Raw genomic sequence first — 26295 nt, 5'->3', positions numbered from 1 at the left:
ATTACCCAATACTAGAAAAGAGTGCTAGAGTTAGTGTTATATATGTGTCTACACACACAGACACACACACACACACACACACACACACACACACACAGCTATGAACGTGAATGAAATCACCTAGAGATTGATTTCCAAATGAGAAGGGTTCTGGGGACAGATAGCTTGTAGATCTAATTTATGTCAGCAAGAGCCACTAAAAGAAATAGCTGCGTGAGTAAAGATTCCTTAGAAGCTAATCATTGCAGCGAAGCAACAGAATATGGTACTATATCAAAGTACCTATATCAAAAAACAAAACAAACCAATCAAAAACAACAGGTAAAGAGGCACTGTGCTTCTACTGTCATGGAGTCACCCCAGGAAGACAAATTAGTTCTCGACCTGTTAACAAATTTCTCTCAGTTAAGAGTGAAAAGGAGACCCAGAGAGTTACACATTACAAAACGAAGTGTAGCCTTATTTCCTCCGTTCTGACCAAAATTAGATTAAGATATAGTCAAATATAAATTAGCTGATTCCATGTTACCCAAGCAGTCAAAATTAGCAAAAATTAATGGCAACATACATATTTCCAGATTTAAGATAATTCGGATTTAATGATATAGGTATTATCCTTAGAAATACAGAAGAATAGTAAGGTAATAAAACTCATTTAAGAATTTAAAATATATCTTAACTAACAGAAGAACAATATAGCCATAAAAAATAAACTGAATTACTACAATAATTATATTAAAATAAAGAATGACAGAAACTACCATTCCAATCTAAACAAGATGTTTTGTATATAAAAATAAATTAGGCTACTTCCCAATAACATCTGATGATCGTCACTCTTAAAATATTAAATAAGAACTACTACAATTAAAATATATAGATTCTTTATTCTCTTCAGATATGTAAAGGGAATACTATGTGATAAACACTAAGCTTAGACTGGGAGTATTAAAATAAATTCATTTAATTATTAAGATATGGTACTTATACACTAAGAATCATGGATTGACCAAGACAGATAAAATAAATATAAATGATTGAGAAGCCCTCATTCCAGAGAAAATGGAGAGGTCATGTTAGATAAGAGGATATAATATTAAAGTAAAAACAAGATGGCATCAAAGTAACAGGAAAGTTTTCGGAAGAAAAAATAGCTTGCTATGGTTTAAATAGAGGTCATTTGGAGCTGTGAATAATTAGTCATAAAGATAAAAAGACTGGAGGTTTGGAGGACCTTATAAGTCATATTGTAAACTCTGGATTTATCTTGCAAGAAATGAGAAGCTTCTGGAAAATTTTAACTACAACATGAACAAATTCATTCAGACAGCTAGACAGAGACTAGAGACACTGAAGCTAGTGAAGGTGCTGGTTATTGCAAAAGACTAGGAGAAAGTTGATGAAAGCATATAACCAATATATATTTCTATTCATTTAATCCTCACAGCGATTCTGAGGTAGAAATGTTTATTACTCTCAGTTTACAAATAAGGAAAAAAAGGCACAGAGATTAATATAACCAACTTAAAGTCACAATTAAGTGTTAGGTGAGGATATAATACTAAATAACTTGGTTCCAAAATCGAAGCATATTAACCTCTGTTTTGCTACCAATAAGAACTATAGTAAAAGACTGCTCTATGAAAACCAAAAGTTTTAAGAAGGAAGGTTGGTCACTAATGTTAAACACTGAAATGAAACTAAATATGATGAGTACTTAAAAAAAGAAAATGCCACTAAATTTAGCAATTTAGAGTTTACCACTGAATTTTTCAGTAGAAACAATAAGTGTTACTTTTGGAATCAATCACCAAACATGTATTCAACATTCAACATGTTTTAAAATTTGAAGTCTCAATATTTAAAAATTAATCAGTCTCTGAAAACTAATAAATTATGTTTTTAAATCAACAAAAGAATATGACATTCTAGTAAAGCAAAATAACACTTTTCTATTAGGCTAACATCAAAACAAAATAAAAATTATTTTTAAATGACATATCTCAGCAGATCTTTAAAAATATTTAAGTAAAACTGCATATAGATCATCTAAAGGGCAAAGACAATATGTAATGCCTGCCTTAGTAATGTATAAGATAGTATGAGATAGCCAACTATTCCATAGATTAGTTTTTTTCAGACATAACTATCACAACATATAAAAATTAAAATTTTGACTTGGCAAAAAGTACTATTAGCACATGCACAGACACACACACACACACACCCCTGAAAGAAAATATTCACAACTTACACAAAGACATGATAAACTCGTTTTTTTAAAAAAGGAGAAACACCTCAATATAAATAGAAGCAGAGGATATGGAAAGAAAATCCAGTGGTGCATCAATATATGTTCAAATATCCAACCTCATAGATAGTCACAGAATACAATCAAAATGCCGATTTCTATCCACTAGATTGTCAAATATCTGTGCCATGGCATCCTCACACATTAGCGTCTATTGAAAAATAAAATAACAGTATCTATTAATGAAATGTAAAACATATATTTTGTCTTAGCAAACTCATTTTGAGATAGATATCAAACAAAAAAATGAATTTCCATCAATAGGGAAGTACTACAATAAATCATGATACATACACAATATGATATACTTTGCAGCTATTTAAAAGACTGGTTTAGTTCTATATTGAAAAAAAAAAAAAAGTCCATTATGTGTTCTCAAGTTGGAAAAACAAGGTTTTAAGTAAAACCTATAATAAAATGGATAGGGAGAGAAAGACAGAGAGGAGGCCAATAGGCCCTGAATATTTTGTTTGCACGTAGAAGCATGTATGATTATACACTAAACTGCAATTTCTGTTATCTTAGAGGGTCAGGATTTAGAGTAAGTCAGTAGGGAGAGAAGAACATTTCTTTATACCTTTGTCATTTATAAATTATTATAAACAACATATATTGCTTCGGTATTTAAAAAAATCAATCTGATAACTTAATAAATGTGTTCTAACCCAGTACACCATTAATTATCTATAAAATTAAAGATTATCTGGATATGCCAAACCATTTTACTAATGGTTTATTTTTGCCAGAATATATGTGCATGTGTGAATTTATTTTCTTTGTGAACATTCTGAAGTTTAAGTTGTGTAACTTATTTTTAACTACATTTTTAACAAATAGTAATAGTTGTAAAATAGCAAGTTATAAAATATATTTTTACATCTTATGTAATTTTACAGTTCAAACAAACAACCACAAATTGTTCTGTTTTACATCAATTAATTTTCCATCGACTTCTGATTGAATCTACTTATTGCCATAAAAGAGCATCCCATCTTCCTGGCTATGCACATACAGCTAGTTCTCTTCTCTTCTGGAAAATGCCTTCCTCCATTCTTCCCTACTTACTTAAACCTACCCATTCTTTTGCAGCCCCATTGGTTTTAATGGCTACTACTCCTTTTTTACAATTCTTACTGGGTAAACCTATACTGAGAGTTCCTACTATGTGAAATTCTTAGGAAAACATTATTTCTGTATAACAGACTTCTGTGGCTTTCTGGTCATGATGATGACCAGATGATGTAAGTGAATGAGTAGACTGACTAGGGAGTTTGGGGGGAAGGAAAGGAAGAAAAGGAAGAAAAGGAAGGAAGGAAGAAAAGGAAGGAAGGAAGGAAGGAAGGAAGGAAGGAAGGAAGGAAGGAAGGAAGGAAGGAAGGAAGGAAGGATGGAAGGAAGGAAGGAAGGAAGAAGAGGAAGGAAGGAAGGAACAAACGAACTAGCTCAGCAGGTATACTTTAATTATATCACTAACAAAGCCCTTAAGTCATTTTTAGTTGAAAGCATGGGGATATATATCCATATTGCATATTGTCCTGAACAGTTCTTTTGATCTGGATAACAGTTTTTTTTTGCAAAAAATTAAACAAGATAAAATGAAGATAAAGAATTATTGAACTCAAAGTAAATCCTTCCGTTTTGTAACATTTGAAAGAAAAAGCAGCAGAGTTAACTTTTATTAGGAAACTAAATCTAATCTACACTTATAGAGTTCCTAAAGAGTGACATAGTTTCCTACTGAAAAAGTTAGTGGGTAAAAAGAAACAACTGACTGAGAAATTCCAAGTTAAATTTCTATTCCTTTAATTGTAATTGCACCTTTTGTGAATATTCTTATAATACCGGGGGTGGCAAGGAACAGAAGTAGTATTTAGTCAAACACTATCCAATGCATTTTTAAGTGAGATACTAAGAAGTATGTGTGTATCAAATAAATTCTTAAGTATTTTTGTTTTCTTTTTAAAATAATTGTGTGACTGAGCCTATACTCAGGCACTGCATATCAATACAAAAAGTGAAAATCCAATACTGCAAACAAAAGTCTTATAAACTGTATTCTGGCAAGTTACTTTCTCTTGCTCCGCATGCTTTCATAGGCGTAAATAAGTTTTGTACTAGTTTTATGTGGGATAACTTTATAACTTCATTTCCAATAGAAATGTATCCTGTCAAATTTAACAAACATTGATCTTTCAGATCCTGAAGCCTATTCATACTTTGTTTTCTTGTATAATCAGTTCTAGTAACATACATTCAAAGTGACAACAGAAAGCAGGACACTTTCTGGGTTATATGTAATTGATGCTGTCTATGTAATTAATAAACAAAGCTTTCCTGATTTATTGATATGTCATCTATGATCGAGGTTACTAGGAGGAAAAAAGAAGAGGAGGATGACAGCAGAGAAAAACATTAACTTTAAAGAGCAAATAACATCGTTGTGAAGATACACTAGAACTAAATGATTTGTATATCACGGTTAACATACAATGTAAAAGGGAAAAGGCCATGTTCCTAAAACATTTTTATTCACTTTGAATTCCTATAATAGAATTCAGTGCTTGGTCACTCTTCCCTACATTCCTATCCTAACTTTGGTTTCTTTTTAATGAAAAAAAAAAAAGGAGTCAGCAAAACAAAATGCCACCGTTAAATCATTTTGCAACATTTTGTGTCAAAAATGTAATGGGAAATGCACACATCAAGGAAAAGGTTACTGTTCTTCCTGAACATCTTTTCACTTGGTTCATGGCTCATTCTTCTACAGAACTGTGCAGGCACTACTGATGGTTTTCTTTCTTGGTTTAATGTGGCATTTGAAGGATTATGGCATTTTCAGGAAACCACAGTGCAGTGATTTTAGTGGTTATCTGGCTGAAAGTGATACTGTGATTTAGAATAAGTGTGCTGTTTATGTGTAATGGTAAAAGTCAGCTACTAAGTTATCTCACAATGTCAGTCTAATTCCTGATTATGTATTTTCTTAATAATACATGAGGTCAGTCTAGAAAGTGAGACCAGAATTAAAAGAAACTCCTTTTAAATGGGAGCTATATATAGGCATATGATATTTAGCTTTAAGTCCTATTAAGTACATTGTAATAGGAAGAGCAAATTTAAAAATTAGTAATCTTCATTCATTCCAGTTTAGCATAAATGCAATTGCTCCTTGAAACTGTTTCACAAAAACAGATTAAAATAAATTAAGAATTAAAAGAAAAAATCTTAAGAATTAAAATGAAAAGAAACCATATAGTATATATGCAAAACAATCAGGAACTATAAAATGAGAATATGTATAAGAAATGCTATACTTACCCAGATCACATGTAATTATTATCTACAAATGTATTTTATCTTATTTAAAAGCTCAATCTATAACATTTTATTTTACAGAATTAAGGAGAAAACAAAACTTTTCAGATTAAAAGAAAAAAATTTCTACCATAAACCATTCCTTATAAACCTACATCTCAATTAATAAAAATGAAAAGTAGCTGCCTTACAATTAACTCACATATTTTTGTAGGCTATGATCTATAAAATATGGAACTGAATGGAAATTCGAAAAATATTATGGGCTAAATACACAATTAAAAGTGTGGAAGGTTTATGCTATAAATTATTCAATGAAAAACCTAGATGTTTTTCAAATTTCTTTCCCTTCTTTATTCCTATATTATAAAATCATAGAATGTAAATATTAAAGAGGATCTTCAAATCAATCTAATACATTGCTCATTTTATGAATGAAATAACTGCTTCCCAGAGAAGTTATCTGCATTCCTCATGGTGACACAGCCTCTTGCTGGCAAAGCCTTACCTAAAATTCCAGCCTCTCAATTTCAGCCCTATGCCCTCCCCACCATTATTCTTGGTTAGTTATTAAGTTTTCAAAATATTAAATGTACCACCATTGCCCAAAGTGAGGGGGGGCGGGGGGAGGGGAGAGATAGAGAAAGAGAGAGAGAGAGACTGTCCCTTAGTAAGCAAGAAAAGTATCACCATGGTTTTCCTAATTAACAACCTATCCATATACGTCAACAAAACTGAGAGGAAAATTAAAGTTATACTAATGACACATACCACACCTACAGAATGAGTGAATAGGTGAAAGGAGGGAAAAAATGAGAATTGATAGATTCTCCTCTCTATCCGTAATCACAAAATAGAAATGTGAAACATTTCTGTTCAAATACCAGTGTTAACTAAAATACACATACACACACACACACACACACACTACCCGAAAAAGACTACCCTAAGGTTATGTAATTCTGAGGTTATGTACTTCTGAGATTTAACTCTCATTTACATGTATGCTGAAGAAAAATTGACTTGACACAAAACTTCTCAACTAAGAAACAAATTGACACTTATTTTATAAAAATTCTAAAATGACAATGTTATTATTTTCTAAGCTAACTAAATGTCAAAGGACTGCAATTCTTTATTATTTTGTACTGTTCTACTCATTTATACCTCTCCTCTTAAAAAAACAAAAACAAAACCAAACCCATCAGATCACAGGTAATCTAGAGGCTGACTATAAGTGAGTTATATGATCTCCAAATTTAATTCACAAAATGTAAATATATATGCTTGTGACCTTGCGTTTTTTTTTTTGCACAGCTGATGATTAACACAAATACTCACCTCTCTAAAATTTCACATTATTCTGCCTGTATATTCAGAGATTTCTTCAATCTACAATTACAGCAATGATGTGTGTTGTTCTTCAAGCAAGACATAGGGACTACAAAAGCATTTAGTAAATAGATGATCACAATTTAAATAACTAATGACCAAAAAAGTATAAAATATAGATAGCATCACAGATTTTCACAAACAGCAACTTCAATTAATATATTTGTATATTAAATGTATATATTATATGTGAATTAAATATGCTCATATATACCATTTTAATATGTACATACAACATAAAGACAACATAAACATAATATATTCATATACCCCTTAGACATTAACATATCTTAAAATTAACTGAAAAAATAATCTTATTTCTCAAAAAGGGCAAAGTTATTTCCTTAAAAACAAATATCCCAGACATAACATCTACAAAAGTCACATCTATTATTAGTGCTATGCTCCTCATTCAATATTAAATATAAATAATTTGATAACGTCTAAAGTTAAAAAGGAAAAGTAGTACATTTTAATAAATCCTTTTAAAGTCCAAGAAAATCAAATAGCATGGAGAGAAGAATAAAGATTATAGCAGTGAAGTCTCAATACTATATAGCATGTACAATCTTGAAAACCCCATAAAATAGTGAAAAAAAAAAAACCATCAGATATAATCTTGAAAGGGATGTCATCATTTAGCCTACAACAAATACATTTACTAAAGGCAAGCCAGGCAGCTAAAATGTAAATTATGCTGACACTGTACAGTATTAAGAGCGTAGGATCTGGAGCTGGACTGCCTAGATTTAGGTACCAGTTCCACCACTTTCTAGCTCTGTTAATTTTGGGAAGTTATTTAAGCTCTCTATGCCTGAGTTTCCTCAATTCAATGGAGATAATAATACTGCTTAGTTCATAGTGTAGTTGTAAGGATTAAATGATTTAATATGAATATGAGGTGCCTGCTATATAGTAAGCCTTACATAAGTGTCGTATTACAGCTGTTGTTCGCATGTATGAGCATTTATATTTCCCTAACTACAGTACCAAGCCCTTTAATTGTATTTATCTCATTTAATCCTCCAACAAAGTATGGTGTAGGTACTATTGATTATTGCTATTTTACAGATAAGAAAACTAAGCCACAGGGGACATAAAGGCAGAGTTTACAAATAACAGAAACAGGTTTCAAACCTAAATGAGTAGGTATAAATCTTCATTTAGAATCATTCATTATACATGTGTCTCCAAAAATGCAAAAGGACTTTAAAATTTAATAAAATTTAGGCTTTTCGCATTAAGTTAGCAGGCCTCTTTTTTTTTTAATATCCAATGTTAAAAATATTGAGTTGACTAAGAAATAAAATGGGATGTTTTTCACATTTCAAGACTGAGTTCAGTTAGTTTAATTAGAAGTTCCTTTTTAAAGAAAAAAATATCCCATGACACTTGCTAAAAATGGTAAGGCAGCATTTATTCAGGACTATCATGATAGCTAAAGGGACTGCTACAGTGGGATTTTTACAGCCGAGGAGAGAAGCTGGGCTCAACTTTGAGTACAGCTTTGGCAAGTGGGAATTTATAGCCAAAGAGCAGGGTGGGAATCAGTGGACAGAAAATTACTAAGAGAAAACATCAGAGGTAAGGGAGTTCTGAGTAAACTGATCTAACAATTCTTGCTGAAGACAGGCCAGGGTGATCAGACATCACCTGGGGAAAGGTAGTAGATGAGGAACCTGATCAAATATCTAGGGTGTTGAGATATCAAGGGTCGGGGGTTCTGGTTAAACTGACCTAGCAGGGTTCATGCTAAAACTGGCTTTTACAGATGAATAAGCCTAGAATGTTCAGGAACCTGGCTAAAGCTTGTTCAAGCAAAGAATCTCTGTTGCCTTTAATGTGCTAAAAAATTTTTGAAAACAATCTAATTTATATATAACCAGAAACATATACAATAATAATATTAAGATGAAAAACAAAATAGGTCAGGAAAGGAATAGACTATGAGGAACCAGTGACGACAGCCTGGGGCTGAGGGTGGGAGCTAGGACTGACAATAAACAGGCACAGCACTTTTTGAGGGGATGGAAATACTCTAAAATTGGATGGGTGAACAACTCTAAAAATTTATTAAAAATCATTATGTTCTACACTTATAATTTTTGAAGTTTTATGGTATGAAAATTAGATCTCAATATAGTTATTTTTTAAAAAGAAATATTTGCTATTTATCAAAGGAAGTAGGTGTTTCACTTATTTTCCATTTTTGTTTAGCTAAATGACAGGGCAACGAGAAAACTGCTTCCGCTATAAGAGACCGAATCAAAAAGATAATAATAATAATCATTTTCTACATAGAGTAACCTAGAAAGAGATTCTACTGAGTATGTTTACAGAAAAGCCTGCGATGGAATGTTAACAAATGGGCAGAACGGATTTGGGAACTTGGAATATCACATAATCTTTGAATATCAGAGCTAGTGCATAGGACATCAAAGATGATATAGACTAAGGTCGTCTCCTCAAATAAGAAAACTGAGATCTACAGAGATTAAGTGACTTGCCAAATGAAAAGTTTGGACTAGCTGAGATCTCCAAACTCTCAATGAAGAAATCCTCAATCAAAAGCCATTACTTACCTACTCTTTTTTGTTTGCCTGAATGCAACATGTATATACTATTTTTAGTTCGTTTTTAAAATTAAAAATGTTTAAATTAAAAAAAGTAAAACAAAACAATCAGGAACTATTTAAAGAAATGTCCTTGCCCTCAGATTATAAACAGTTGTATAAAGCTGCAAATGTGTATGGATCTAGCAATGCATTAGTAAGTAATTTATTTTGAATTTACTGCCTGTGCCATATTGTATTAGACTATGAGAACCATCATGAAAAAATGGACCAAGTATCTGCCCGTATTTAGTGGAAAAAGTAAAAACAATTCACAGATGATTTCCAAGCAAATGGATGACAGCATGATGTAGGACTTTATATAGGTCACAAAGGCCATCAAAGCAAGAAAAACATCATTATAGGTTATATTAGTCAGGAAGAACAGACAAAAAAAGTAATATTAACCTAATCTTAGGAGTATAGAATATGATCCAAATATTATAATAGAAAGTCATAAACAAATATTGTAGTGCATTCAAACGATAAGCACAAATAAAGATGGGACTGACAACTGAGATGAAACGAATAAATTTCTTGAAAAACACACCTTACCCAAACTAACACAAGACAAAAAAAAATTCCATAGCTCTATATCTATTTTAAAAATTGAATTATTAACCTTCCAACAAAGGAAACTCTGGTCCACATAGGTTCATTGAGGAATTCAATGAAAATTGGACAAAGAAATAATATTAATCTTAAACAAAAGCTTAAAAAAAAAAAAAAAAAGAGAGAGGGGGAACACTTTCCAAGGCCTTTTTAGAAGGCCAGTATAACCTAATAACAAAACCTGATACTTTATAAGAAAAAAAATTAACAGAACAATACTTTCATGAATAGAGATACAAAACCCTTATCAAAATACTAGCAAATGAATTCGAAAAATACATAAGAGAAACAATTCCTCATGACCAGGAGGGGTTTATTCCAGAGTTGCAAGGTTGGTGCAATTCTGAGGCCTCCTTACGTAGAAAGGAAGATCTAGACTAAAACACTGCTCCCACATCTCCACCAAAATCTCCTTGTTGAAGGGTCTTAAAGACACTTATTCACTGACTTAGTACTTTTCTCTTTCCTAGCCCTCCAGCTCCTCACCCCAGCCCCTGGGTCCATAAAATAGCTAGAGCCTTTTGTTCAGGGCTCAGTCAACAGAGACATTAATGCCTCACCCCTTCCCACGCCTGCAGTGATTCATTTGACTCTTATCCAGTAATATTTAATGGGGAAAAATTGAACACTTGGGAAGCCAGCAACATTCCTGTTTGGCCTCTTGCTTACGCTACTACAATAAATAAGTTTGACTGTAACTTTCTATTTGGTTTGTAGCTCTCAAACACTTGCATAAATAATTAAAAATTATATTAAATTTTTTCCTATACAATAGCATCAAAAAACTTTGGAATACATTTAATAATATATATGTAAGACTTCTACAGTGAAAACTACTAAAACATTGATGAGGAAAAAATAAAAAATATATGAATAAATGTAGAGACATACCAAATTTGTGGATTAGAAGACAATAAGATGTTAACGTTTATTCTCTCCAAATTTTTCCATGTATTCAACACAAAGCTAATCAGTAGGCTTTTTTTTTTTCTCTTTTAAAAGAAATTATAGTTAAATACATCTAACATAAAATTTATCATTTTAACCATTTTAAGTGTGCTGTTTGGAGACATTAAGTACATTCACACTGTTGTGCAACAATCACCATCCACCTCTAGAATGTTTTCATTTTTTCCCCAACGGAAAATCTGCATCTGTTAAACACAAACTACCCTGTCATCCTGCCCCTGGCAACCACCATTCCATTTTCTGTCTCTACGAATGTGACCATTCTAATTCCCTCTTATTAGGTAGAATCATATAATATTTGTCCTTTTCTGACTGGCTTATTTCACTCAGCATAAGGTCTTCAAGGTTCATCCATGTCATAGCATGTGTCAGAATTTCTGCCCTTTTTAAGGCTGTACATATATATCACATTTTGTGTATTCATTCATCCATCAATGAATGGCTTGCTTCCACCTTTTGGCTGGAAGTGGAATTGCTGGATCATATGACAATTCTAATTTTAATTTTTTGAGGAATCACTATATTGTTTTCCATAGTGGATACACCATTTTACATTCCTACTGACAGTGCACAAAGTTCCAGTTCATCCACATCCTCACCAATATTTGATATTTTCTAAGTTTTTGTTCTTGATTTTCAATTTTGTTTTCTAATAGCCACTCTAATAGGTTTGAAATAATATCTCATTGTGGTTTTGAATTTCCCTAATGATTAGTGATAAACATCTTTTCATGTGCTTATTGGCAGTCTGTATCTTCTTTGGAGAAATGTCTATTCAAGTCCTTTATTCATTTTTAATCAGGTTTTTTTTTATTGTTGATGAGTTGTAGTTCTTCATATACTCTGAATAACCCCTTATCAGAGATATGATTTGCAAATATTTTCTATTTTGTGGGTTACTTTTTCACTCTGCTGATAGTGTCCTTTGTTACACAAAACTTTTTAATTTTGAATGAAATAAACTTATCTATTTTTCTTGTATCTGTTTGTGCTTTTTCTTTTTGGTGTCATATCCAGGCTTTCTCTCTCTCTTTTTTTTTAATAAAAATGAACAAACTGTTTCTGACACTTATGCAAATGCAAAGGATCTGGAATAACAAAAGAGCTTACTATATACAAGGCTTCAACAGCCAAAGCAATTGGTACTGACACAGAATAAATATGTAGCTTAATGGGACAGAATTCAAAGTCTAGAAATAGATCCACATTCAAAAAGTCAATTGATGTTTAACAGGGCCACTAAAGCAGCTTAATGTGGTAAGGCAAGCATTTCAACCAACGGTTCTGAAAAACTAGAAACCCACATAGGATAATAAAACTTCTTTAACTCTATCTCACACAGTAAACAAAAATTAATATCAGATGGGTCCCATATCTCAATTTAAGTTAAAATTACAAAGCTTCTATAAGAAAACAAAAGGATATAATCTCTGTGACCTGGACCTAGAAAAAGAATTCTTAGATGGAAAATAGGAGCAATTATCATAAAAGAAAATGTTGCTAAATTGGACTTCTACAAAATTAGTATCTTCTACTCTTTAAATGACACCATTAAGAAAAACAAATAGGCAGGCCAAAGATAAGGAATATACAACTGAAAAACAAAGCCTGGATATATCTGTAAAAAGACTCATCCAGAATATAGTAAAGACTCCTACAATTCAATACTAAACATAAAACCTGAATTTTTTTTAAAAAATAAGCAAAATAATTAGTTCACAAAGAAAGAAGACAAGTAGCCAGTGAGTGCATGAAAATATGCTGGACATCATTATACATCAGGGTAATGCAAATTAGAACCACAGTGGGATTCCCTCAATGCCCATTAAAATGCCACGTATGTGAAATTCTATAAGAGGCAAAACTAACATAGTGAAAAATATAAAAAAGTGGTTGCCTTCGAGAAGGACTGACTGGGAAAGGGCATAGCTTTTGGGGGGTGATGAAAATGTTCTGTACCTTAATAGAAATGGGAGTTATGTGAGTCCATGCTTTTGTTAAAATTCATGAATTTTTTTTTACTTAACATGTATGCATATCATTGTATGTAACTTTTACCACACACACACAAACTCTTGAATTTAGGTAGATTTATTTTTTGCAGTGGTTTGGGTTGGCAAACCTGAAACTACTTCCTATATATTCTGAGCTTGAACAAATACGTAAATATATTGTTCTGAAAACCTAAATGTTAAAGAACTACTGAACAAAGCAATTTATAAATAAATTTTAATAAACGAAAATAGTATTTCCATGAAATTGTTTAAGTTTGTTTCATCATTTCATCATTACTTTCGAAATTTACGTTAGGGAAGTTAGTTGAATTGTTACTCTATGTAGTTCACAAAGTCTGGATTGAAAAACATTGAAACAAAGTACATATGATTTAGTTTCTATTTAGGTACAACCATTTTTTTACTTGACTTTTAATTTTTTGCTGTTTACATCCAAATTATTAAGATTACATTACATCAAAATATTTTTTAAAATATTATCAGTAAGGATGATATATTATTAAACTTTAAATCATTGTAGTATTTGCTTTTTCCTCTACTTTTCTTTATAAAAAAGGGAAAAAATATCTTTGTTAATCGATACCCAGGCTGATTTCCTTACACATTCTAGCATTGTGAACATTTTAAATATTGGCATTCTTATATAGTTTTATTTCTGGTATTAAGCTGATTCAATTAAGTAGCTTTTTAAGACTTAATACAATGAAAATGACCAGTGTTTCAAAAATAATAAATTAAGCTTTCAAAACTAAAGGAGGCCTTTTAAGGTAATTACTCTTTTAAAAATATCAAAAAGTAATCTGCTAAACAAAATATAAATTTATGATTTTTTTTCAAAAGAGATATAATTATGTTAAATACTCCAAAATGTGGCAGAAACATCTGTTCCTAATTTTTTTGAATTTTAATTTTACTTAAGTTTAAATGATATTGTTTGGCAGTCATAACAAAATTTCCTTAAAAAGCAGCTGTCTCTATAAAAGTTATTTAAAATATAAAGTAAATGTATAAATATAGAATTAAAAAAACCTAAGGAAAAGGTTCAAAGAGGTCACAATTATATTGTTCAAATTTTCAAATAATTTCTAATGCTTCATCAATTTGGGTTTAGAATTCCAGACTTTTCTTCCTTTTTGATGTGAACTCTATTAAAAGAGTAAAGTAGCATATTTCTTGAGGCTAAGAGGTACAGGAAGTCTACATGTCTTCTGAGACAATTGATATGCTATTTTATCTTTGCCTTTTATATTAAATCTAACATAAAAATTAAGATTTAATATCCTGCCAATGATTCCTTAATGCTTCTTTCTATGAAGTATGTGAGTCACTAATCAGCTATTTGTTCAGTGACTTGGAGCAACAACATGGAGCCATACACGGATAAGTAAAAGAGACCATGCCTTTAATACGGTTATACTTTCAAGAGAGAAAAGTCAAGTTAAACATATATCAGATATAAAAGCAGTCAAACTTAAAGAGTTATATCACAAAGGCTATCAGGGTGACATGAGGGGATACACTTTTCTACATATAACGGAAAGAAAATTAGAAATCCAAGCTTTGGAAACAATCCTTTAGAATATAGTTATTATACTATATTAATCACTGACACAGGAATACAAGACAAAACTAAAACAATCAAACAAACAAAAAAAAACTCCTGAAAACTATCCTTGAAATTGCTGGTAAAGGTAAAGAATAGAAATAGAAGTTTATCCAGAAATGCCTTTGTGCAGAAAATGTCTGTTTTTAATACATTAAAATTTATTAGAAGACATAAATCGCTTTAAAACATATTTGTTTCTGTTTTACTTTATAAGTATCCAAATAATACACATATTTGTACCATCACTTTACAATCATATTCCTATATTAATATAAAAATTTAATTAAGAGTAATTATTATGTGATAAACTGCATAAGAAACATAAACTAGCAAGTATATAATTAAAATAAAAAACTCATTCTATTTGTTTTGAGAAATCTATCAACTGCAGTCTTAACTGTTCTTAAAAGAGATAAAATTAGGTTTCACTTTTTTAAGTAATTTAAAACCATTTTAAGTGATCTGACAATCTAAGAATATAATAACTAAAATTACAACTAATCTTAGTTTTACTCTTTTAATCTATCAAATCTCTGGGAGAAAATATCCCTTTAAGATGATCCGGAAAATCTAGAAGCCTCCATACATGTTAGAACAGAAAAAGTAATTAAAAATCTGAATAACTGAAGATACTAATATTTGAAATAAAAATTTGATAAATATGAATTCTTGCTGGTGCTTCTAAAAACTGATACAATCAAATTTAGTTTTGGGGGGAACCACTCACAATCCAGATGTTTAAAATGTGAAATAAATAAAAAAGCTAAAACATTGTTAAGAGACCAGACATCCAGTTCTTGTAACCAAAATGGTTCAATACCTGTAGTATTTGCCATATACTCAAATAAGGAGGAGAACATAGCAAGCATTTTATAGTTTGGATTTAGCTACAAAACAGAAATAGCTTCACAGATCACTTCTTACCCTCAATGCTTCTGAGTAATGGCTACAATAGAAAATAAAATTAAAGATGCTAAGGTTCCTAGTTTTAGAAGAACTCTTTTCTCTCTCCTATCCCCCATTAAGTAAGAAAATGTGTCACACTGAGTTTACATAGTTAAGATAAAATTTGAGGTCTAAAACTTTGAGGTCTAAAGCTTTGGTCTTATTCCTAATTTGATAGCCTGATAAAGACTTAGAGAAAATAAAGGCCCACCTATCCCTAAAAATATATCTTTTGAAAATCAAGTCCGTTCAAGGAGAGGAAGCACTTCATTTCTATTTTACATCGAAGCATCAACTAACTCACCTGAAATCTATGGTTCCTATTTCCTTACTTAATACACAGAAAAAAATCATCTACTATTCCTTAGTGACAATAAAAACAATCCTCTTTTACTGAGCTTGTTAAACATCTTCATCAAATGCTTATCTTTAGTGACCAATTTTTTCTAGAAATAAATTATATTAAAAGCAAAGATTAAACAGTCATTACTTATATGGCATAATCAATCGTTAGCAAGCATATATTGAGTAGTATTATGTACCAGAACTGTGGAAATAAGAACAAATAAGATATCACTAAGTGGGCCCATAAAAACTTCCAACAAAGAAAATCCATTACAAAAAGATAAATACCTTAAAAAACCTTACAATTTCAAGACAGAGTTAATTTGGTCTTTAGCATTTAATTGCACTAAATAACATAAAGAAATATATTTTTAATTGGAAACTTCCCTGGTAATTTTTAATTAAATTTAAAAAGTAGATGGCAAAAAAGGAAGCACTATTTTTATAAAGTCTTTAAGATACTGTAAAACATCTTTCTCTTTAAGAACTTGATAATTTTCATATTTCCCATGTCTAATGAAAATAGTTCAGTCTAATCATTTTAGAGAACAAGTTTCAACAAATTCAACTTCTAGAAATAATTATATACAAAAATAGGACATGCACATTCTCTGAAAGGTAAAAAAAATAAATAAACATTTATTATTAATGAAACATATTTACCATTGGAACCCTCATTTCAGAGCCCACATATGTGTCCTTTGTATTAATAAGCAATATCACTTCCTTACTATTTTATACAGAAAGAATTTACTATCACTCAAATCCCTAATGGAACACAATATGATTTCAATCATGTATAATAAAGGGAATAACTGAAACATAGAAATACTAAATTGTTTGCCAAAGACCTGAGAAAAACTTGAGGCAAAACAGAAAACAACAGTTGGAACCTATTATAGTTACCTGACAAATTGAACACAATTTCCCAACGATATTAAAAAATTATACATGTAAATTCACATAAACATATATACAAATAACTAACAAAGAAGTAATTTTTTATATAGCCTGAATTACATAGAGAAGTGTGGTTTCAAAATCACAGCTGCTAAACAGCAGGTTCTAGTAAGTCATGTACATTTGTTCAAAGAAACCTAAGAAAATATATATTCAATAAAAGATTAATTAAATAATGGGTTTTTTCAAATACAAAACCAAGAAATTTAATCTTATAAGAGAACCCAATAGACAAATATAATAAGTCAACTGTATCTCTGACCAAGCAGTGAAATATATCTTTAGAAAAAATAAAGTCCAATTTAAAATGTCTTAAAATTAAAGTTAAAATTAAAAGAATTGCATGTGTACATAATATTGAAGATGCAACTTAATCATAAAAGTGTGGACTTTTTAAGAGATTTGCAAATAATGATGGTGCCAATTACAAAATAAAAGTGATGTTAAAGGAAATGGCAGATATTAGCTTATAAGATTACCTTTTTAAACACATTAAATTCTACATAAAATTCTTTAACCCAAGAGCAATAGTGCTTAAACTGAATGTATTTTTTTTACAAAACAATCACATTACAACTATAAAACATTTTACGGCATTGCTTTATATCCAGCTTATTTTGTCCTCAAAAACATTAATATATAGTATTTATAAAACATTTAAGTCTCTCTTCATTACCTCTTTAAAACCTTGGCTGAAAATCTGTGATGTTATCTTCTTAATAAGGCAAAACCAAGGAAGAAGACTTTGTATATCCACCATTTCTAAAGTAACAAAAATATCTTTACCTTCCAGAAGACTTTCACAAAATTCCAGACACTGGCATGTTATAATAATGCAATTAGGAACGAAAATTTGTAACAGAAACTAATAAGTGAGAGGAAAGACTAATATTCAAAACTCTTGTCAACGATTAAAGAAAGATAGTACCTAATATTTTAAGACAACTAAATTATGATATATTGAAGATGCTCTTATTATAAAGTAGTTTTTAAAATAATAATTGTATTTATTTCCTGGGTTTTTTCAAAAACAAAACCATATAAATAAAAATATAGTGAAAATGTATAGTTGTAATAGCAAAAAGGCCTGAATCACTCTACTATATTAAACAATAATAAATAAGAGGGTAGATATTTCCATAGGTTCAAATAATTAAAAAGAAGATAACCAGCTAAGTTTTTAACTTTTGTTTCAAATTGATCATGTCCAACATTGCCACCATCAACCCCAAGGAAATTTCCTCTAGAATAAATTTTTGTCCACTATATTAGATTATTTTTATGTTTTATTTATCTTTTGTTTATTAATTTTTCTTCTTTTGTTGTTTTATGTACTCCATTATGTTATGCTTATGCTTGGGATTTTTTTTTTTTTTACATAAATCGGAAAATTATATTGTGGTCAGAATTATTTATGTGTATCTCTTGATATTAGAACTACTTTATCCTAAATTTAAGTGAGTTTAACCTCTACGTGTGCTCTCATGGCATTCAGAAAACACTGGCCAAATGTTATAGCCTTTCTTAACTTTGTTGAAGCACTTCATATTTCTTCACTGGAATTTTAATTTTCTCATCTTTTTCAATGATAGTATAAAAAACTCACAAAATTTAAAACTGCATGCCTTTATTTGAGGAATTAAAACAAATAGAGATAATATTTTAATGACAAATGATATCATTTTGGAAGCAAATATTTTAAAAACTATAACATTACTAATATATGTTTTATTGATTTCTTGTTTTTGAAACATTAGATTTCTGTGCCCTCAGTTAATTTAATAGGGGTTTATCAAAAGAAAAATTTTGAGAGACATCAGAAAGGGTTCTCTTAACATACTAAAAGATTGTGTCACTATCCTTTGAAAGAGTGATACCTCTTTTAAATATGGTCTCCTTTGTTCACCCACCCACTCCTCCATCTCACCCAGATGGGCTTTGAGCAATTTCTTCATCTCAGCAAAAGAGGCAAATGGCTAAAATTGGCAGTGTCTGGACCATCAGGAATAGCCACTGTGCAACGTCAGCTGAGATTCCTGATTAGCATTATGTCTGCTAAAAAAAACAAAAAGTACCAAAACAAAACAAAGAAACAAAGAACAAAACAAAAAACAAAAAACAAAATCTATCTAGGCCATCTTTTCACCTTTCTTTATTTCATAAGAGAGAAGCATTTAACACATTTGTTTTGATAAACGGTAAGGAACTGCTAATAAAACTCAGGTCAATAAAAGTATATCATTACTGTTAATAAACTTCAACTTTTATAACACATAACATGCTGGTAATTTTATTGTTTTATGATATAAAACCTAATAATCCTAATACAAAGTGTTTGAATCAAATTGTTTTTGCAGCCTCTATACAGTATAGAATATTGTCAACTTCCCTCGTCAAAAAGAAAAATTAATTCTCTTATGTTCAAAATCCAGAATATTACATCTAAATCCAAAGAATAACTACATATGGCAGGTTAATAAGTGGATAAAATTTGCTTTGTAAGTACTATTTCCACTAAATTAGATTTTAGGAAAGGTCCTATACTGTGATTTTTTCCCCCCATATATCTGTGATAAGAAAATCATGAAAAGGAACCTTAATCCCCTAAAGACGAGGTCTCAGCATCCAACTTACCTGACAAGATTTTCATTGTCTCCAGTTCCCTTGCAAGTTGCACATTCAGTTCGTAAATCTTCAGCCTTGGGCTTCTTTTGTAACACAGACTGCCTTTGTCTTCTCTCTCTAGGAACTCTTTCCTGCCATACCAGTAAGAACAAAACAAAACATAAAACAAAAGCAGGATATGAAGAAAACTGAAATAATTTTGAGTAAGAAAGTTTAGACTATGTAAAAGAATGCTTAACTTAGTCCAACCTCATGTTTTTCTTCATCAGGAATGAAGCTCCGTTTTCGTCCTCTGGTTCTCTAAAAAAAAAAAAAGAAAAGAAAAGAGAAAAGAAACGAAAAAAAAAATCCACAAAAATATCTAATGTTTAATTAATAATAAAAATAAAATTTCTCTGTTAAATATTAATGCTTAAGTTAAACACTTGTTAACTTAGTATTTCTAATTAATGTTATATTGCTCTATTGCACTTTGTTGTAATTTATGAACAGTAAATAAAAACATGATAAATACACTTTATAGCACTTTACTTTTAAATAGCACAAGTGTCTTATAGGAAAAATAAGTCTGAAGAGTTTTTTTCAATACTTCATATTATGTCACAATTATGATTTATGCAGAACATTTAAATTTTCCTAACTTATATTATATGATTTCTACAGCTGAAATGCTAAACCTGGATTCATACATCTATTAAATGCTGTGTGTGCGCATAAACGCATACATGTTTGTGTAACATAAACATTCGATTTTTAACGGTCATTTAAAAAATGGAAGGAAAAGATCTCAGATGTCCCCAAATCCTAGTTAAAATAAAACATGATATAATTGACTTATTTTAAACTTAGTTAAAATTTACATCCTATATTTCAGAACACATTTACCATTTGAAAGACAACATCCAAATGCTTAAAAGTAAGAACGTGCAAAATACAAAAAGTATTTGCAGCTAATATGTTAAAAATCTCCACCCCCATAGCACAGCCTGTGTAGATCTATAATCCCATGTGCAGACAGACCACTGCTCTTTAAAGACTGTAAGAGAAAAGAGGCACCACACCCACAAACTCCTGTATTGAGCTCAAAGAATATTCCCAGGTTAGAGTAGTTACCAAAAAATTCTAAGCAGAAATGCTGTCTAATATAAATACATAAACTTTTTCCTAAATTACTGTCATTTCAATACTTCACAATATAGAGTCTCTTGTCATTTACTAACATGGCTAATTGCAGGCTGTTTAATCTTTCCTGAGATAACCAACAGTTGACTAAATTAATCATTCAAAAAAAGTAAATCTATAGATTGTGTATTCATTTACATTTGTGATGCCAATTAGTATGTTTTAACTACATTGTGTAAGGAATTAGGAAGAAAAAGTAAGACTGTATCCAAGAAAAGTCTTTAAATGCAGACCCTACATCTATTCTTACTTCCAAAGACAGCACTGAGCCTTGCTCTCCAAAAGGTCAATCATGGATCCACTCATAAGCACTGGCATCCCTTAGGAGCTTGTTAGAAATGTAGAATCTTAATTCTCACTACAACATACTGAATTGGAATCTGCCTTTTAACAAGATCCCCAAGTAAGTCACACATGCATTAAAAGTTTGAGAACATAGGTATGGAAGAGTCCTTAATACTGACAATACCTATCTAAGTTCTAACTAAAACTTTACGGCTAGCTCATTATATACCCATCTTTCCCTTCTGCGACGTTCCTGACCTTTACCCTTCAATTTCTGTCTCCCAACACAGTTCATCCCAAAACTGGTAAGGACCATGTCATACTCATCTTTCTAAACCCAATAAAACTTAATACAGTATGTATTACATACAGGCTCAATAAATTTGTTTTAATAAAATAAATAAGTGGTTAGACTGAAACTCTTTAAATGATTATGCTAGATAATACAAATGATAAAACAACTGACAAAGAGGGTAAATTATTGTTTCCTTCTCTAGTAGGCTATTTTCATTTTACATAATTTATGTATATAGGGCATTTCAAGAAGGTGATCAGAATAACCAACATCAAGGGAAAATATTCAAATTACTCATTTTAGTTCTATAAACATCTCAGAATGCTCAAAAGGCCTTCACACATTCCCATATTTCTCTTCATTCAACTCATCCTTTGGGTAATAAAATAGCAAATGAATCATTTAGTTTTGAATCATCTAATTAATCTTTGAAGTATATATGTGAAAGTTCCAAATTCATGTTTTCAATTCTTTTAAAAGTTCACAAATTATTTACCATTTCTATTAATACTTTAAATCTTCCAGCATCTGGAACTCTATCAACTGGAAGTTTTTCCTACCCATACTGTAGTATCATAAGGTGTAATAATGGCAATGAGCAACCCTAACACACAACGGCATAGTTACATTTCTCCATATTTATAAATTCCTTCTTTCATAAATATGTATATATTTTATTAAAGTGCTATTTTTAAAATGAAAATATTTATAATTACCTAAAATGGTCATTCTAAATTAAGTGCATTTATTACCAAATGGTGATCATTGGTGTTTTCCTATAGTAATTTTAAATAACTAAATATAGGCAACATAAATAATCTAGCCAGAAAAAGCTGTTATGTTACAAGCATTATGAAATTACAGCATCTTAGAGTTTTGAAAAAGTGATCTAGGGAAGTAACTTGATGATCACACAGCTAACAACTAACAGAGGCAAATCTCAAACCCAGGTATCTCAACTCTTAATTCAGCTATTTTTCTTACATGCCAAAGCCAAGGTTAATAATTTAATCCCAAGTGGAGTTGAGCAAAATTATCATGAGAAAGCAAATGCTTCCACTTAAATATTTAAACTATAACATCATAATGCCTAAATGGAGAATTCTTACATTTTGAAACAAATTAGAGAATTATACCCAATGGAGAGGACACCTCAGTAGCTCAAATTAACACTCTATTCTACCCAATTTGCTACCCTATATGGTATAATGACTAACATGATCCGTTACCAAAGTAAATTATAGCAAGCTTCTTTATCATTTATCACACCATTAATATTTCCAAAGGAAAAAATAAGGGGATTTAATTCAAACATATTTCTTCAACCAAGTCTTCCAACCAAATCCTCCAACCAAGACCATGCTGAGAGTTGTTTCTTTCTAGTTTTAATGAAGCAGCAGCAACTGTAAGCATGACAACTCATTATTGCCTATGATCATAACAGATCAAATATCTTAAACATGGTCCCCCTGAATGAGTAAGAAAATGTAAGCGGGGTTAAAAGGAGGAAGAAATGACACAAAAAAGCAAAAATAAAAACAAAAATATATTTGGCTTATCTAACAAATTTCAATTATCAGAGAACTTGTCCCATCTTAGATGTATGGAAGTATTTATAACCAGGTGTTTATTTTATGGTGTACATTGAGGCTGACACTATTCTAGAAAGAAGATAAAACAGCAGATTGTAAATAACATGTGGCAGGAAGAATTTTATTTAACAAGTATGTGTTTCAGAACTTAACACAGATATATTATTTAGAAGTTCTAAATGATCAACTGAGGGTTCAATTCCAAATTGTGTTTCCTTTTGCAAATATTAATCTATTAAAAGTAAATGAAAGTTTGAAACTCACTCCAAATTTTGACACATTCCTATGTTTTTTCTGTTTTATTATATTTCAAGAACTTTATTTCCCTAAGGAACAATGCAATCTGAGCTACTCAGATCACTTGGCTCTTTGTCTATTTACTTGAAGACAGGAGATGATAAAAAACATCCATGTAGAGAATGACATGATATTAGAGATAATATATTTAAGTTAGAAAAGACTAAAATATTTTTAGTAATCAGGCATCATTTTAATAGCTTATTCATCTGAAACAAATACTTAAATGTTTCAATAACTTCATTCATTTGGGCTGGGAAACAGGTAACAAATTTAAATTAACTTTTTAGAGCTGGGGTAACTTTAATGATGAATGATGAATGATGGTTTCTCAAGGTTAGAATGATTCATTTGACAAATGAACTAAATTTAAAGCTAAAGGACAGTGCCTCGATATATTTAATATCATGATGGGTTTCACATATTCATTTGTGCACTGCTTCTCTAAATTTAACACTTATCTTTTTGATGACTGATAAACATTCACATATACAATTAATAAATAAGTCATTATGTAATCAGATAAAACATAAGGAATGCCTCCCTACGTAATTTATACAGAGAAAATATTTATTCTTGAGCAAAATTCCAAATTCAATGTTAATTAGGACAATTAAATAAAACCTTGAAAACCTCTGTCAAGCTAAATATCTTCAGATTTATACTCAGGAATAAATGCCAGCAGCTGTCTGGCAGCTGTTCAAAATGCTTCAATACAAATTTATATATATATATATCTCCACACACACACATATATATATAAAGTTTATACATACTCTAAAAATAAGTATTTGTTTTCAATTACAGAATAATATATTGAAAACAATCATATATTAATGTACATAAAATATTCAAAAGAAAAGTGTTATATATATAAACAGGGTTGAACAAGGTGCCATCTGTTTCTCTGTTGGCTCCTGGCACACAACAGATGGAATGGTGATCACCAAAAGTGAGTGTTTTCCTTTCTTGTCAATTGGCTATAGGGTTTATTTTTATCTAATTTAATTTTATTAACAGGGTTAGGAAAATACGTAGAAGAATAAAAAGAAAATCATAATCAGTTTGGCTTAAAGCTATAAATTAAAATAACCACAAGCCTAAAAATATAAAATATACATTTTATATAATAAATATTCCTATAAAACCCTTCTCACGGATAATGGTATATTCAAGACAAATAAAATCCTGAAGCTCTGCTTATTCTTTGTTCTCTTTATTTCATACTCCTGGAAATAAATAAAAATGATTGATTTCCAAGAGAAAAAAAGCAAAGCAAAGCCTTTGGGCTCTGAGTAAGATTACTTGAGCTAAAGACACCCATGGTGAAACTCTTTCTTCCAAGTAGGCCAAAGTGAGTTAAGTATGGTCCAGTTCTACCACAAAAATGGTGTCAGGCATTCTTTTAAGAATGACAGACAGAGGTTATATAATCTGTTTAGTACCCAAGGGGTCACCTTGAGTCTCAGACTCAATAATAGCTCTTATATCTAAAGCCCCATGTATATAAACCTTTCTCCACAGAACTGTAATAATTTAGTTAAAACTGTTAGGAAAAAAATAACAAGTAAATTAAAACATGAACATAATGCATAGTAACCTTTAAATCATTTCAATAGCGCTAATCAAAATGTTTCTATATTTCCAAATTAGCATTAAAAAATTATATAATTTATTAAATTTTAAAAATACATAAAAAATATATTCCAGATTTTCAAATTCTCAGAATTTAAGCTCCAACTTTTTAAAATAGGATACTACTTTGAATATGTAAAACTAATTTAAAAACAAATGTAATAAGAGTAGACTCCAGAATGTTTGATTATCTCTCAAATGAAGACTGCCACTTGGAACACGCTATGGATTTACAGTGCCAAGTAAGATTGAAAACAGATTAACCATGTGTTTAAGTCTATTTCCAAAATAATGATTTATAAGAAAAGGTGCATCTTGAAAAACAATATGGTTTCAGTCAAAGCTGCTAAAACTACCTTGACATTTTATTGCATTTATTTTCCCAAAAAGGAGATATACAAAATTAAAATGTATGAGACAGGAAGAAAGATATGACTACTTCAAAGAGTAGAAGATGATACATGTGTGTAAAAGAATATGGAAAGATAGGACCCCACAAGTCCTTTGGCACTTGTATACAAGATGAAAAGTCAGTAGATGACATAGAGTGTAAAGAAAACAAAAAGAAAATCTGAAAGCTTTCAACTAACATTAAAGTTATTAGAAAATATGCCAAAAAGTACAAACATCAATTTTTGAAGTAACTTCAAAAGGTACATGAGTAAGCTAATTTATGTTTTCTTCAAAAGTAATTTACTTCCCTAAAAGCAAGTGAAAAGTTTCCACATAAAAAAATAATGCAAAGAAAATATGTGAATAACAGGTACTTAAACAGAAGTATCCCAGGCTGCCTTTTCACCAATGAATTACGATTGATATACTAAAAGAAAGGGACCAATTTCCTTCCTAACAATAAAAGGCTAGAAAAAAGACTTTCAAAGTACAATGGCTTCAAATGCATGGCCATAGTGGAAGAAGGAAAGAACTCATTTGTGAAATAGTCTCTAAGTACATGCTATGAAGCAAACCTTGTGGTAGGTCACGGACATACAGTGGTGAAGGGGCAGCTCCTGTCTGTGTGGATTTCAGGTCTGTGACTCCACAGATACCAAATAAACAATTACATGAATAATTACTTATATAAATGGTAAATGAAACTAAGGAGAAGTAAACAAATAAAACCATACATTGCTGAGATCTTTCCAAATCTCAACTATGATAAAAATTGTTCTTAAATTTGTCATATTTTTAATACCCTTCATAATGATATAAAACTCTACATTCATCTTTAGGATGGGTATAGAGAAAATGCCTAACATTTTTTTTTTTTTTAATCTCAAAGGAACATATTTGTGTGATACC

General features: G+C 30.5%; 1 protein-coding gene across 10 annotated transcripts in view; it reads right to left on the bottom strand.

Annotated features, from left to right (window-relative positions):
• Positions 1–26295, bottom strand: part of PHF14 (PHD finger protein 14) — a 171952-nt gene that overhangs the window by 82573 nt on the left and 63084 nt on the right. For 7 of the 10 annotated variants that reach the window (XM_006911949.3, XM_025046830.1, XM_025046822.1 and 4 more), the window contains 2 exons: positions 19957–20007; positions 19717–19838 (listed from right to left, as the gene is read on the bottom strand). In XM_006911949.3, coding sequence (XP_006912011.2) covers positions 19717–19838; positions 19957–20007 — 173 coding nt within the window. Of the gene's footprint in view, positions 1–18419; positions 19138–19712; positions 19839–19956; positions 20008–26295 lie in introns of those variants that run through there. The other 3 variants (XM_025046827.1, XM_025046828.1, XM_025046829.1) reach the window with 3 other exon arrangements.

The sequence above is a fragment of the Pteropus alecto genome, unplaced genomic scaffold, assembly GCF_000325575.1.
Source record: "Pteropus alecto unplaced genomic scaffold, ASM32557v1 scaffold21, whole genome shotgun sequence".
Lineage (NCBI taxonomy): Eukaryota > Metazoa > Chordata > Mammalia > Chiroptera > Pteropodidae > Pteropus > Pteropus alecto.
This window is presented reverse-complemented; position numbering and strand designations above follow the sequence as displayed.